The 14433-nt window shown below is 41.6% G+C and overlaps 1 protein-coding gene across 3 annotated transcripts in view; it reads right to left on the minus strand.

Annotated features, from left to right (window-relative positions):
- Window positions 1-6200: 6200 nt before the first annotated feature.
- The window catches only part of slco4a1 (solute carrier organic anion transporter family, member 4A1), a 33661-nt gene continuing 25428 nt past the window's right edge, over window positions 6201-14433 (minus strand). For all 3 annotated transcript variants that reach the window (XM_030055731.1, XM_030055730.1, XM_030055729.1), the window contains 6 exons: window positions 13705-13981; window positions 12530-12689; window positions 11878-12053; window positions 10886-10950; window positions 10606-10754; window positions 6201-8538 (listed from right to left, as the gene is read on the minus strand). In XM_030055731.1, coding sequence (XP_029911591.1) covers window positions 8368-8538; window positions 10606-10754; window positions 10886-10950; window positions 11878-12053; window positions 12530-12689; window positions 13705-13981 — 998 coding nt within the window. In that variant the 3' untranslated portion in view covers window positions 6201-8367. The remainder of the gene's footprint in view (window positions 8539-10605; window positions 10755-10885; window positions 10951-11877; window positions 12054-12529; window positions 12690-13704; window positions 13982-14433) is intronic.

Below are 14433 nucleotides of genomic sequence, written 5' to 3' on the forward strand. Positions count from 1 at the left end.
AACACACTCGCCACCCCGGCCTCATGGTTGTGACTGTCAATGAGTCATGGAAAATTCCCATGGCATACTTTCCTCATCACAGGTATGAATGGATCAGGGGAGGGCAACATCATAAGGGAGAATTGATGAGGTTGGTGAGATAGTTGTCCCACTTACGTGTGATGCACCTACAAGCAGCTTGGCCATCATAAGGGAACTTGGCGATGACCAAAATAACAGCACGAAGCCCTACTTCTCACATCCTGAGAACCCCACACATAAAATACATGTGATCGTGGATGTGTGCCACATGCTAAAGCATCCTCACTGGAATATGAGACAGATGATGGAAGGAAGATTAAGTGGAAGTACTTTGAAGTCCTCAATCAACTCCAAGAAAAAGAAGCTCTGTGTCTTGTCAACAGGCTGAAGATCATTCACAATGAAGAAATCCAAATCGGTGGGGAATTTAAATCCAGCGTCATCCCTCTGGATTGACAATATTTAAAAAGTATAATTTCCCAGAGTGGTGAAATGAACATCATGCAAATGCAGTTAGTCCCAGATGTAAACTTTATATACAGTCTGTTTTTGACTGACTCCAAGGCAAAAGTGTATTTTACTGACTCCCACTTATGAGACAATAAAATAAATAAACTTAGCTTTTGCCAGAACCTTCTCAATGTTTTAAAGTAATTTCGCACACTATTATTCCAGTGCTTTATCTAGATAGAGAGAGGCAATTACAGAGGCTCATTGACATCTTCAGAGAGGTGGAAGAAAACTTAAGGAGAGAAACAGAAATGGGTAGATAAGGCAAAAAAAAAAAAAGCCCACGTCACAAAACAGAAAAACAAGCCAACTAGAGGCTTTCTGCATGCAATAGTCCTGACACTTCTCCCTTTCATTTTCACACTTTGATATTTTTTTCCCCTCACAACCTGTTGTTCACAGCTTATTCTTCATGCAAGTGAAGGAATGCGACCAGTGAACAAACAAGTCAATCAGCTTCGCCTAATGTTGTTCTGTCTCGCGCTCTCTCGCTCGCTCTCCTCTTTCGTCACCCATGAGATTGGCTTTCCAGATGGATGGAGAAATAGCTCATTAACATTTTCTATACCATGAGATACAGAAAACACATACACACACACACACACACACACACACACACACACACACACACACACACACACACACACACAGGGAACCATTTTCTGCCCTTAATTAATTGCATCTGGGTAACAATTAGTCCCTGATATAAACTATTTGCTCTCCCGGTCGATCTCATCTAAATTTGTTTTGGAATAACACAGGAAAAGCTTAATTACAGTATCAGAGATTGTTAAGGATTAATATTGTGTGCATATTGTAGTCGGTGGTTGTGATTCTGTCGGTGTGGGAGCTGTTTGGGCACCAGCCTAACCCACCAGGCCAGAATCTAAACACGTTTGACTTGGATCCGAGGTGTGTGGCCTGACTCATAAGGTCAAACCCTCCATATGTCAGAGGGATGATGAGTGAGACGGGGTGAGGGGGGTTATTTATACTCACACTGAGATTGTGGTGGGTTTCTCGTAGTCAAGGTTTGACAGTCTTTCTGCCTCAGTGGGTTTTTTCGGTTGATATGCTCCAGCAGCATCCTCCAACTCAGTGTGTGCAGAGATTTAGAGGCACTGCTGAATGGGTTTCAACATGTTTCAGACTCTGTGTATCACAGACTGGGTTAGGGTTGAGGGCTGAATGAGTCAGTGTAAATGCTGATGTGATGTGATGGTCTGGTGTTGAAAAGCCATGTCCAAAAATGGAAGCTGAGGTGATGTAGTTCAGTAACACTAGGAACAAAATATCTGTTATTAGTTCCAAAACAGATACTAAGTGTTTTTTCCCCTTTTACCAAGCCATAACGTCATATTGTGAAAGTTTTGTTCTTTCTTTTGAATTGATAGCGTTCTATCAAATGCTTGTTGGATGTTGACTCTTCAGCTCTGCCGGTCCCATGGATGAGTTTGTCATTGTAGGCTGGCTGAGCTGCACTCAAACCATTCTAGTGGGAAGGAGAATGGGGGAATGAAGGGGAGGGGAAAAAAAAAAAAAAAAAAAAAAAAAACACTCCACAGTGTATGTGGTTTGTGGAGCCGACATCACATGTAGTGGAGCAGGCTGTATTGGAAAAAACCCTACTGTTTAATGACAAATTCAGGGAAGTAAGGATCACTAGGGGCACGGGGCAGCAACAACAACTGGACAAAGCCAGAACTGGAAACAAGACTTAAATACACTAGAAACTAACAAGGAAACAAGACACACCTGAGGAATGGCCTGGAACACAAGGCAGAGGATAGGTCAACAAGGCAGACAGAGGGAACAGACACAGGAGCTGACTGGTTAGGAGGGACTGGCCAGCTGGGTAACAAGACACAGGTGAAAACACTGACGAGAGGGAGCAAAGCAACAGGTGAACAACATGAGGGACACACAGAGCAGGGACAGAACCAAAACAAAGTCCACAAAAAAAGTCCCTTTTTTTTTGTCTCCCTTTTCTTCTTCTCTTCTCTATTATTCTCAAGGGGTTTCAAGAAGGGGAACTGGCTCTGTTTTTTTTCTGTCTTTTGTTGTTTTTCTTTTCTTCCTCTCCTACACAATCAATTGCCGTATCAACTCATCCTTTACACGTATGCCCCAATGTTTGTGTCCCACTGTAGAACTGTATGAACGCATGTGATGTCATGTAACATCTTTTTATATCAAATCACTTGTGATGTATTTGTCTTGCTTCAAAATCAATCAATTAATCTATCTATCTATCTATCTATCTATCTATCAGTCAATCTAGCAGAGATGTCCTACTGAATTACAGCATATATATAATACAGCATCTTGGGGTTGAATATTTCACTCTGTAAATGTGATATAGCTTCAATGGAGCGCTGCAAACCAGCAGATACAGATTATGTATGTGAAATTGTCATGCAATATAGAGGACAATAAAATAAAATTCTAACTTTGAAGCTACTTAAGGGGAAAATGTAATGTGAGGCTTGTAATGTCTCAACTTCATTTGCATGGCATTACAGTACTTTGTACTAAAAGACACTCGACAGAATACTTACTGTACAGAGTGTGTGTCGTCACACACTCAGTATTTGAAAGAATGGCTCACAGCTAAGTCAAGGTCTTATTCAAGGTATTAATGAATGTCTTCATTTCATTATGTCCTGCTCAGTGACCTTGTAAGTATCTTGTTATCTTACCTTGTAAGGATATTTGGAATATTACCATGGAAACCAAGACTATGCAGGCTGCACACAGACCGCTACTGAAATACTCCAGTGTGTGTTTTTCATTCCTCTGCTGTACAAGACATTGTACATCTTGTCTAAATCATTGCATCTTTGTAATTTAATTTGGTGATAACACCAAAATCAACCATTTTTGGTTAAGGGTCACATAAAGAGAAATAATTTTTTTATTGGAGTTTTCTTTTGGGTCGGGGTAAACAGTTTGTAAAGCCCAATCAGTGAACACACAACACTGACAGTAGCCATTAAAGAGCAACAGGTGTCCCGTTCACACTGGGACATACCACCACCTAGTGGTCAGCAAAGGGCAATGAAACTATGGCATTACCTGTTGAGGAACTACAGCCAGTTTTATTCACCGAGGAAACTCTGAATTTGTTGATGTTGTTTCTGGGTTCCTGACTTCTGGAAGTCATAGACTGCAAAGGATTTTCTCCAAATATTGAATATAATCCTTATAATTATAGTTATATATGTCATGTGTAGTTTGTCCAATGACTTTTGAGCCTGGCTGTAAATACTAAAAGGTTATGCCAGTTTATTGTTCAACCTCTGAAATTAAAGCTGAAAGTCTGCACTTCAATCACATCTTGATTACTCCATCTCAAATCCACTGTGGTGAAGAGCAAAATTATAAATACTTTGTCAAATCAAATACTTATGGACCTAATTGTAATTGAGGACCCCTTGGACTCAAATGACCTTCATTGGCTGATGACCTTTTGTTGACTTTGTTTGGTTTAAATTGGCTCTTTGATGGTTAGTTATACACACTGCTCTGTTAGTATTTGGCTTGCTGGTTAATGGATTCTGCACTCCTGTTTGTAGATCGAGTAACTCTTGATAGTGTGGAGCTAGGTTACTTAGACAGGTGTATTTCAAGTTGGATCTGGAAGTATTGGAGCAGTGAGCTGTGGCCATAACAGTATTTATCTATATAGACCCACATAGCTGGTAAATTTTTATGTGATCATCTTTTTGCTTTTTGATTTTTTCTTCTGTATAAAGAATTTATTTTTGTGCATTCATTTTGCAAGTGATTGTGCACTGCTTCCAATTCCTTAAACTCCCTTAAGTATATTGTATCACAATGTCATATACAGAATATATGGTCTGTGTCTGCTAGTTGCAACATCTCATTGATGCTACATCATGCCTACACTGAGTGAAATATTCAAAGCCAAGATGCCACTGGTTTATGGCTGCAGCATCACATCAAATGGAAAATATCTTCCTGCCTTGTGCATCATTTTATACACATTTCCAAGTTATTCAGCAGGGCATGTTTGGCATCTTTGCAAACCTTGGGATGTCCAGTAGAAATTCTGTGGGTTTGAGCAAAACTGATGAACGCATCAGTGACAAACCTACCAATGGGAGCAACAGAGCTGAGGAGCTTTCAAGTGTGCATCATGTGTTCACATGAATATGTACAAACAGCTTTTCAAACGCTATCTTATCAGCAGCCTGACTTCCCTTTTCTTAGCAGTCAGTACATTCAGTGGTGTTGTGGCTCCACCTAGAGTGTGAAGGGAGAGAGAGAGAGAGAGAAGCAATTTCATGGTGGCTACATGACCTTGGTCAAACAAGTAAACAAAATCACTCCTCCTTTGTTTCTGAGGCTGAAACTCCACTGCTGTTCATCCCAGGTTGTAATGTCGTCCTGTAGCACTGGACTGCAACCGGGCATGTACACCTTGTTGTTGCTGTTCTGTTTTACAGGACAAAATGTCATCAGTGTGCAGCGAGGGTTGCAAACCAGATGTTTAATGTGGGTATTTCAAATTTGAGGGTGTGCTTTTTGATGCTCAGTGGTGTGTCTGTGAGTGTGAGTGTGCATCCAGCTGGTGGGATTCATAAAATATGTCAGCTGGCAGAGAGACAAAAGAGCATAGTGAGTCGTGACTTGACAGTCGTCATGGAAACGCATGTGTTTCTCCAGTGTGTGCACTGGGGTGGCGACGCACACAGGAATTCTTCTGGACGCCGTGGTTTGGCAACTAGGTGAGACCCAGGATTTGAAATCTTTTCCAAATTTTCCTCGCAACAAGATTGAAGCTATAATTTATGATTAAAACAATAGATTTTGCACCTAGCTTTAATATCTTTCTGTCAGCAGGAACACACAAACATGCACACGTAGGCACGCTTACACACACACTGGGGTTTGACCAATATATCAAGCAGCTATTTTTCTTTTTCTTCTTTTAAAATTGGATATCGATGAGTCTTCTGATGTGAAAGAAGTTACTCTTCTCTTGCTCTTGTTGAAGTCTCAATGAAATGAGTTTTCGTGCCAGAATATTTTCCTATTTAACAATAAATTCAAGAATTTACAAACTTTTTTACGTATTTATTTCTTTGTATTTATATACCAAAATCATATTTTTACTTCTTCCTTGAAAACATCTTTGAGAGTGATGTCACAAGGAACAGGTAGGTGGAAGCAAAAATTTCAACCAATAAAATCATTAAAGTCACATTTTTGTACAATCAAGCCGATCCCGTAACAAACACTTCCCTCCACCTGACTGATCTCCTGGTTTTCACTTTTTGAAAAACATCTCTGCATGTAAAGCCACAGCCCAGCAACCTGTTTCAACAGGAAATACATCAAATGAAGAGCGAGGCTCTCAAATTGCTGTTTTGTTGTGACAAATTTGAATATCTGACAGTGTCTCTCTTACCTTTTCTTATTTTGCACTTGCAATATTCTCTGTTTGTTTTATGTCAACACTTCATGACAAACATTTACTCTAGTAATAGTTTTGTTTTTTGTGTTGAATATCCTATTGGTAGCTACATAAAAAAAACAGGAATCATTATTGGTCTTAAAAAACACATCAGTCAAAACCTAACACACACACACACACACACACACACACACACACACTATAAAAAAGATTCGAGACACCAATCAATTTGTTCAACTTTTGTTTTTAGAAAACACATTACATTTGCAGAAACGTCTCATAAAAATCATTGATTTCAGGTCCACATCTCTTCTTTAAAAAAAAAAAAGAAGTAACAAAAAATAAAAAACGAATAAAAATTAATTTGCAGGAGTAGTCTTCCATCGCTCGGGGACTGATCTCACAGTATGAGGAGGTGCTTTGCATTTACACCCTCGCATCGAGATCAAATCCCCCGAACCCTCCAAGACCAGCGAGAGGAAAACTGATGAACAAATATTTGAGGCCAAAAGACAAGGGAGAAGTCCTCGAGGACCAGAAGCTCATGACACCAACACAGGGTAACACACAGTGGGCTGTCAAATGGCGTTTCACGATCACATAAACAATAAGGACACCGGGGAGATTTTATTTTATTTTATTCTATTTTGGAGCAAGGACCACAGTGGGAGCGTCCAGGCAGCATGTTATGGCGTTCAGGCGTATCCACTGAATCCTCCTCCGTCCTCACAAAGTACTTCAAAACATATGGAGTGAATGTAGAAAATCACATACGAGTGCTGTTAATCTGGTTATAAATAAATTATTCGTATAAATAAGGTCAACGAGAAAAAAATAAAAATACAAGAGTTGCCGGGAAAAGCTGCTTTGGCACTCATCGACTTACAGTACTGTACTTTTTTTTAGGTCCAAATAACAGTGCTGCTCACCTCTACTGCATGTCATGCCAATTGTGCGTCATCCTTGGCAGGTCCGACTTACGTGCTGCCTCCCAGAATATCCCTCTAGGCGTGATATTTCTTTTATTTTTATTTCTTTTTTTTATAATTGGGCTCTTCAGTGCTATGGCGTTTAAAGTGCAGCGATGTGACAAAGCTCTTACTATAATCTATGTACTGATCTATTTCATGTAGAATGCAATGAGACTCATATTGTTTCCCTTTTATCAAATACGGGCCAAGGCTTGGTCATTAATCTGCTGTCCAAGTGGCTGATCAAAAAATACACATGTGCTCTTCCTTTGTTAAAATATATTTGTGCTGCTGTACTGTCGTCATTAGCTTAACTTCACATTATACTCATATAAGTGCCTTTACATACTCTTGGCTTATGCTTAAAATATGACATATGCTATGAAAATGATCTGGTTTCATTGTATATGAGAACCTGGCGTCCCCAGTGGAGAGAAAAATAATACGAGTGCAATCGTCGACCAGTGATAGGGAGAGAACAGAAGGAGCGTCAATGCCTTTTCTTCCACATCAGAAATGCTTCATACATGTGGCATATAATGTACAACACACAGCCCTCTGGCGCCTCGGCTCCTGGCGGTGAGAGGGCATGACACCAGGTTACAATCAGACTCTTCTCGTTCCGTCTCAAACTTACATTCCAAAAAGTCTTTTTGAGAGCTGATTTGTTTTTCGAGTGCTTCCCGGATGTTCGTAGAAACGCCTACAAGCTACATAGAAATTTGCGCCGTGCCGCCCTGACGATCACAAAACGCGCACTCATGCACGCACGACACACGCACTCGGCAGGGGTTTTCTCCAGGAGGGCAGTGTGGAAGAAGACGTCGTCATGTGGTATACAGAGGTGTGTGTTTATTGGCTGCTCAGTTGACCAATCCTAAGTCCTGCCTCCCGTAGTTAGTGCTGATAGGTCGGACGATGAGAAATTGAGTGACAGATTACTAAACAAACAGACACGTGTTGTTATACATGTATGTATATTCTCAGTATCTTCTGCTGAATCTCACCATGCCAGTCGTGGATGTACATAGTTGACTTCTACTTTTTACATGACGACCTTCGAAAAGCAAAGCATGAATGTCTGAAAACACCTCAACATCTGGCGAAACTTCATTCACATCTATGGAGACAGATGTATGTCTGAGGGAAACATTTACTAAGCTATGATTGGCTGGTTTGCATTTGAGGGGGCGGGACTTAGGATTGGTCCATTGCGTGCCTGTGTTTCATTTGGCCACATGTGCAACTGCATGTGTATGTCTGTATGGCTGCAATGCTTGTGTGTACGTGTATTCCCACCACCGCCGTCCCGACCTCCACACTCACAAAGTCATATTCACACCGTGTCAAAGGGGAGGCACGCCTCCACACACACACACACACACACACACACACACACACACAGTCAGCGGTCAGTCTCTGAGGTCATAACCTGGCGTGCGGGTTGACAATGACGCCGTCCTGAGGCAGGTCTTTGACGGGCAGGTCGCCCAGGTCTGCTGCCCCGTGGTCGGTGCTCTCGCAGCTGCTCTGGGGCGACTCCGGGGGGGGCTGGTACATGATGCTGGCTAACATGAAGAAGACTGTCCCCAAAACCTAACACAGGGCAAGAGAGAGAGAGAGGAGCTGGAGCAAACTCGACGGTCCAAATGCAACAGGGCAGAAACAGGCCAAAGTGGTTAAATTTGTGTAAAAGCACCAGCGCTGAACCTCTTCCAAATCAGAGCCACTGGAAAAATGGAACCAAATGGAGGGAGCAGACATTATTTATTCCGCCAATGCCAGCAAATGGGTTTTCCTTCATAATGTACATGCTGAAATGCCAATTACAGCATTGCAAAAAAACATGCCATGACAAAGAACACAATACCTCCAGAGTAAAATGCTCAGGCTATCATGTAATTTACTGGTATTGTACAAAGAAATGCATTAGCTTTTTCTACCTTTTTCACAGCAGCTATTTTGACATGAACAGCAGGTAAACCCCGGTGTTACTAATGATTTTAATTAATTATGCTTCTGTTCCATTCAGGTCGAGCAGAGGCAGGGTGCTGCTGCTGATCCAGCTGGCTCTCTGGAAACGCTCTCTGACTCATTTTGGATGGAACAGAGCCTTTATTAATGTCATTAGCAACACCTGTGTTTACCTGTGATTGCATGTCAAAACAGCCGTGGTGAAAAAAAAAAAAGCTCTATGGCATGGCAATTTTAAGAGAACTGAGAACGCTGTCATTTCCCCATACACGTGACAATCATGGGAAAATGTATTCTCTGCCCACCAAAACACCGGCGTAAACAGATTTATTTTTCATTCCTGTGATGGTCAGTCCAGCAGATATGAAGGAAAACCCATTTGTAGAAAAAAAAAAACATCTATCATAACCAACTGGTCCTGCTTTTGTGGCGAGTCCACAGCGTTAAATTATGCATGTCCATCATTTGAGGTGGAGGTGCTTTAACCCTTTGGAGAATCACCAATACAAATTAGCACAAAATTACACCATAAATAAATAAATAAATACTAATACTACAAACAGTAACAATAGTAATAAATGAAAAAGAAAAAAGAAAACATCATACAAAGGCCACAAAATTACCAAAAAAAAAAAAAAAGCAAGACATAACCAGAAGTCATAAGAAGTGTTTTTTTTATTCTTTATTTGCATTTTTTATTTAAAAAGATGTATTTTGTGAACTGATATTCTAATGTTTGACTTTGTATTTTATTGTCTGGACCCCAGGAAGACTAGCTGTCGGTTTGGCGTCAGCTAATGGGGATCCTTTGAAATAAACAAATAAACAAATAAGAAAATGATGAAAAATTAAATATACAGGAATCTTACTTCCAAATTACCAGAATATTATAAAAAAAAAAAAAAAAAACAATCCAAATTACCAAATTGAAAAAGACCAGGTAAAGATGATATTAATATTAGATAAACTGCTAAATTATATGTGAAAGTACCATAAAATTACATGGATAGGTAAAGTTTTAGTAAAAAAAAAATAGTCATAGTTTTAGTTAAAATGTGAAAAAAATGCATTTTCAGGGATTGGAAATGAGGGATGCATTTCACTCTCACAAGGCTCCTGTCGGATTTCTTGGATTATTTTTGTCTCTGACGTCCAATTTGAGAATGTAGTGAAGCTGCAGACTTTCAGCTTCAACTTAAAACAAATGCTTCGACTGTGTTTTTCCTGTTGTTGCAGTGCTGACTGCAGCGACAGAGGCACTTGCGCAAGTGATCTGAAATGTGGATATGCTTATCTGCAGGATGTGTGCTGACAGAGATGCACTGAAAGAGCTGAAAGTGGTGAGGAGCTCATGCTACTACAGAAATTATGAAATCCAGGAGATAACACCAGGCTGGCTGCACAGTGTACGGTGGATGACTCTCACACTGCAAACAGACATTTTACTGCAACAACTGCATTTAATATTGCTGAATGTAGAGATAGATATCACTAGATTTCATTTTAATTGCATGAGTCGAGTGGCCTGCATTATCTATTCATTTATTTATATACCCTGCTTTATTTCAAACAACTGTGGGATTTATTTCACTCCACTAGTTTTAAGTAAATAGAGTTTTGAGCACTGCATGTGATACTGATTGGTTGTTTGCAGTTGTTGCCTGTGGTGTCAGTGTGTGTTTGAGTTACCTTGTATATGATGCCAGCGATTAGTGTGTACTGGCTCATGGCTGAGTTCTGGTAGAGGTAGCAGGAGCCCTGCTCACCGCACTGATCCTGCCACAGCAAGCAGGAGATGTCAATCACCGAGCCGAACGCTATGGGCCCCGGGATACCACCTGTAGAGGAACATCAACACGGATCGGAGAGGATCGAGAGTCAATTATGTGAAAAATATCGTATTTGCAAAACAGGTTTACAAGCTTCAAATTGAAAAAGTAAACTTAGAGAAAAAATATATTGGCCGTACCAAGCGTTCGCACCACAATCCACTGGATGCCAAGTCCAAATGATCTCTGGCTGTCTGGGACGCACCTGCAGAGGGCAGCAGTGACACAGTTCAGACACACACTCACACACATGCTGGGTCCCAAACCTCACCACAACAGTACCTGGACAGTCTAACAGAATTTTCTGTCAGCTCCAGCAACTTCATTTTTACATCTATTACTCAGCATCAAAGTGTTTCCCGCTGTCACAGCCACCCTGCTATTTCTTATGATCATGATTGAGCTGCTGTCACAGGAGATCAGCGTCAGGGAGAGTGGCAACAGTCCCACAGGACAGCCTTCTGACACACAAGCCTGTACACTGCAAATACACTGATGATGATTTTAATTCTGGGAAATAACGTGCCACCGCTTTTTAGAGCAAGACGTTTAAACTGTCATTCACCAGCCACAGCACAAGGATCCTGATGTTGACTTCTCACTGTCATCACTTTGCCACTGTGTGTAGGGAATGGATATAATGGGAAAAAAAAATACCCAGATGATGAGAGCACGTTACTCAGTAGTGTGAAATTCTCTCAGTAATTAGCAGCGGGATTATGATTTCAAGTCATGTAAAAATATTGCAGTTACTGATCAAAGCAACTCACCTAGTTATAATAACAATACACTGTCTAAAAATTTTATTTTCTCTGAATGGGAGTTTAAATTCCCTTTAAAATATTCCCTTTATTCCTTTAAATTTTATTGAACAAAAGCAGAAGCCTTTCATGTATTTATTTGATCATTCACAGGCAAGGAGTTGGAAAGGGTGTAATTGCAATCTTTGAGTGTAATGCAAACACAACGATATAACGAATTACTGCCCAAGGCACTGCAACTCATGAAATGCATAACAAGTGGTGAATAATGCACCTTTTTTGAGGAACATTCGCCAAAGTACCGACTATGACCAGAATCTACCAGCTACTGGCTCGTGGATATTTTTACAGTTTTTACAGCGGCCACCCACCTGAGCGTGGCAGTGAGCGCTGGGATGCTACAGAGGAAGGTGAACGAGATGATGATGAAGAGGAAGGAGAGGAAGGCTGGCATGTGGTGGCAGGAGCTGCCACACTTCCCTGCCAGCGCCAAGCCTTCCTCACCCCAGGACACATTTCCCACCACGCAGCTGCATCCAGAGTACACCTGGAAAAAAAAACAAAAACACACACACACACACAGAGAGAGAGAGAAGTGAGCATGTGAGGCCTGTGCACATGGACAGCTAATCACAAACACACTGAATACAACTAGAAATCAATAGACTGTGCATTCCAGTATATAGACCAAACAGACAAGACTGCACATTTATTTGATGGACACGTGCAAATGATGATCTGTGTTCATCATAAAATTATACCCAAAAAAAACTGGAATTCATCATTCAATATCTCGAAACTACAGAGCTACAAAGTTCATAAAGTGTCATCAATTGGTCAACCAAAGACTGTGTTTTTCAAAGCAGAGTCATATGTTTCATTTTTGTGCTATTTGTTATTTTCTAAAAGTGGGTGCCATTTGTTGCACAGGTGGATTTTGGTTTGCAGAGACTCTCGAGGTTTGCGCTCGGCGACTTGTTTTGCCGCTCCGAGTCCGGTCTCAGGCAGGGAGAGCGGCGGTACCTGTCTGCCTGTGGAGCGCTCGGTGTGGTTGATGGAGCTGCAGCCGGCGTGGCAGGGAGAGTAGTACATCACCCCGTCGGCCCCGCACACCGGGTTGTACAGCTCCCTCACACAGCTGCAGGCCGCGTTACAGCCCACGGTCAGGTCCTCGTCCAGCGAACTGCGAGGGGCGGGAGGAGACGCAGAGGAGTGGGAAGGAGGGAGAGAGGAAAGGGAGTATGAAGGAGAGGAGGAAGGAGGGAGGGAGAAACAAAACAAGAGACAGAAAGTCACACAGATGTAAAAAAAAAAAAAAGTATCAGTGGAGGCGGTGGGGGCATGTGTGAGAAAAGAGAGAGAGACAGTTTTGAAGAGGATGAATCCGCAATTAAAGAGCTAGAAAGGTTATTTTTCACCATGAAACGCGTGCTCATTATTTCTGTCACACTCATCTTTCATAATGCTCATGCGTTATCATTATCCAGGTCATGATGTGGGTAATCTTCCAGGATGCTAAGAAACTGGGCTGATGATTTTATTCATTTTCCTCCTTGGTGAGCAGCTTCGTGTGTGAAATAATATCTCCTAAGGACACTGCTGAGTGGAGTTGGGTTTGAAGGTGTTTTAAGAAGGAGCGGTCTCATTATAGTTCCCTCTATACACTGAGCTGGGTGATCTCTGACGGCTGCTTCGTATGAATATTATATGATGTTAAACTATGTGCTGCAATAATCACAATCTGGGAAATATTACAGGGAATAAACAGGAATGTGTGATGATGGATGTGCTCGCACACATCCACATGTGCTCAACTAATTGGTTACATATATACACCGATAATGAGTGCTTGTTTCTCCCCACCTATAGCTGAATTAAAGGGATAGTTCACGCATTTTGCAAAATGTGATATTATTTCCCTTCCCTCCTAGCTGCTCTGTAGGACAGTAGTGGTGCTATCTTCCTCTCATTGTTACTGGATACTGGCTGGATGCTCCAAATGCCATTGAGGTGAACTTCCCCCCTGGATAATTGATGAACTATCCCTTTAAAAGTACAGAATTTCTATCCTAATGAACACAAAACATATCTCTTGATTGTGAAGGAACAAACAGCATTTAGCATCATATACAACAGGATACAGAACAGCAGTTATAGTGTTGAAAGAAAATACACTGTCCAAGACTCAGGAGCCACACCTGTTCCTGTTCCTGAGGCTGCGAGGCTGGTACTGGTCTCTGTGGCTGGCGTACTGGTCCACCTGCTGGTCCTGCATGAGACTGGCCAGGTATGGCGCCGTGACCCCCGCCATGGGCACGTTGGGGCAGTGGATGAGGAAGATGAAGATGGCGAGCAGGCTGACCACGGCACACAGCATGCAGAAGCGGATGATGCCGCGACAGCGCAGGTTCAGCCGCTTCACGATGTAGCCGCCCAGGAAGGTGCCGCCGCCGCCTGCCGGCACCACCATGTACCCTGAGTGAGCAGCAAACACAGCATGAGGGCTCTGCATAGTCCAAAGACACCCCGAGGCTTAAGATAATTTCTGAATGAATGAATGAATAAATGAGAAGTATCTTCCTCTAAACGTCTAAATGCATGACTTCTCTGTTCTTACGGAGCCAAACGGAGGTAGCAGCATCACACAGGTAGAAAGTTATGCTTGTATTATGTAAGGCATAATACACAACAAACAGCCTTGACAACGTTTTGTTGTGCAGGAAAAACAGACCAAAGAATGCTTTAATTGCCCATTCACAATCAAGTCTTCAACATAACTATGTAATAAATAAAAATAAGCCCCATCTCTTCACTGCTCACAAAATAATGTCAATCAATTACTGAGAACGTGTCGACATGGTCCAATGATTCAAGACAATGAACAACAATGTCAGTCACATGGAAATGAATCAACACTGCTCCAGCCA

The sequence above is a fragment of the Myripristis murdjan genome, chromosome 7 (genome assembly GCF_902150065.1).
Source record: "Myripristis murdjan chromosome 7, fMyrMur1.1, whole genome shotgun sequence".
Classification (NCBI taxonomy): Eukaryota; Metazoa; Chordata; class Actinopteri; order Holocentriformes; family Holocentridae; genus Myripristis; species Myripristis murdjan.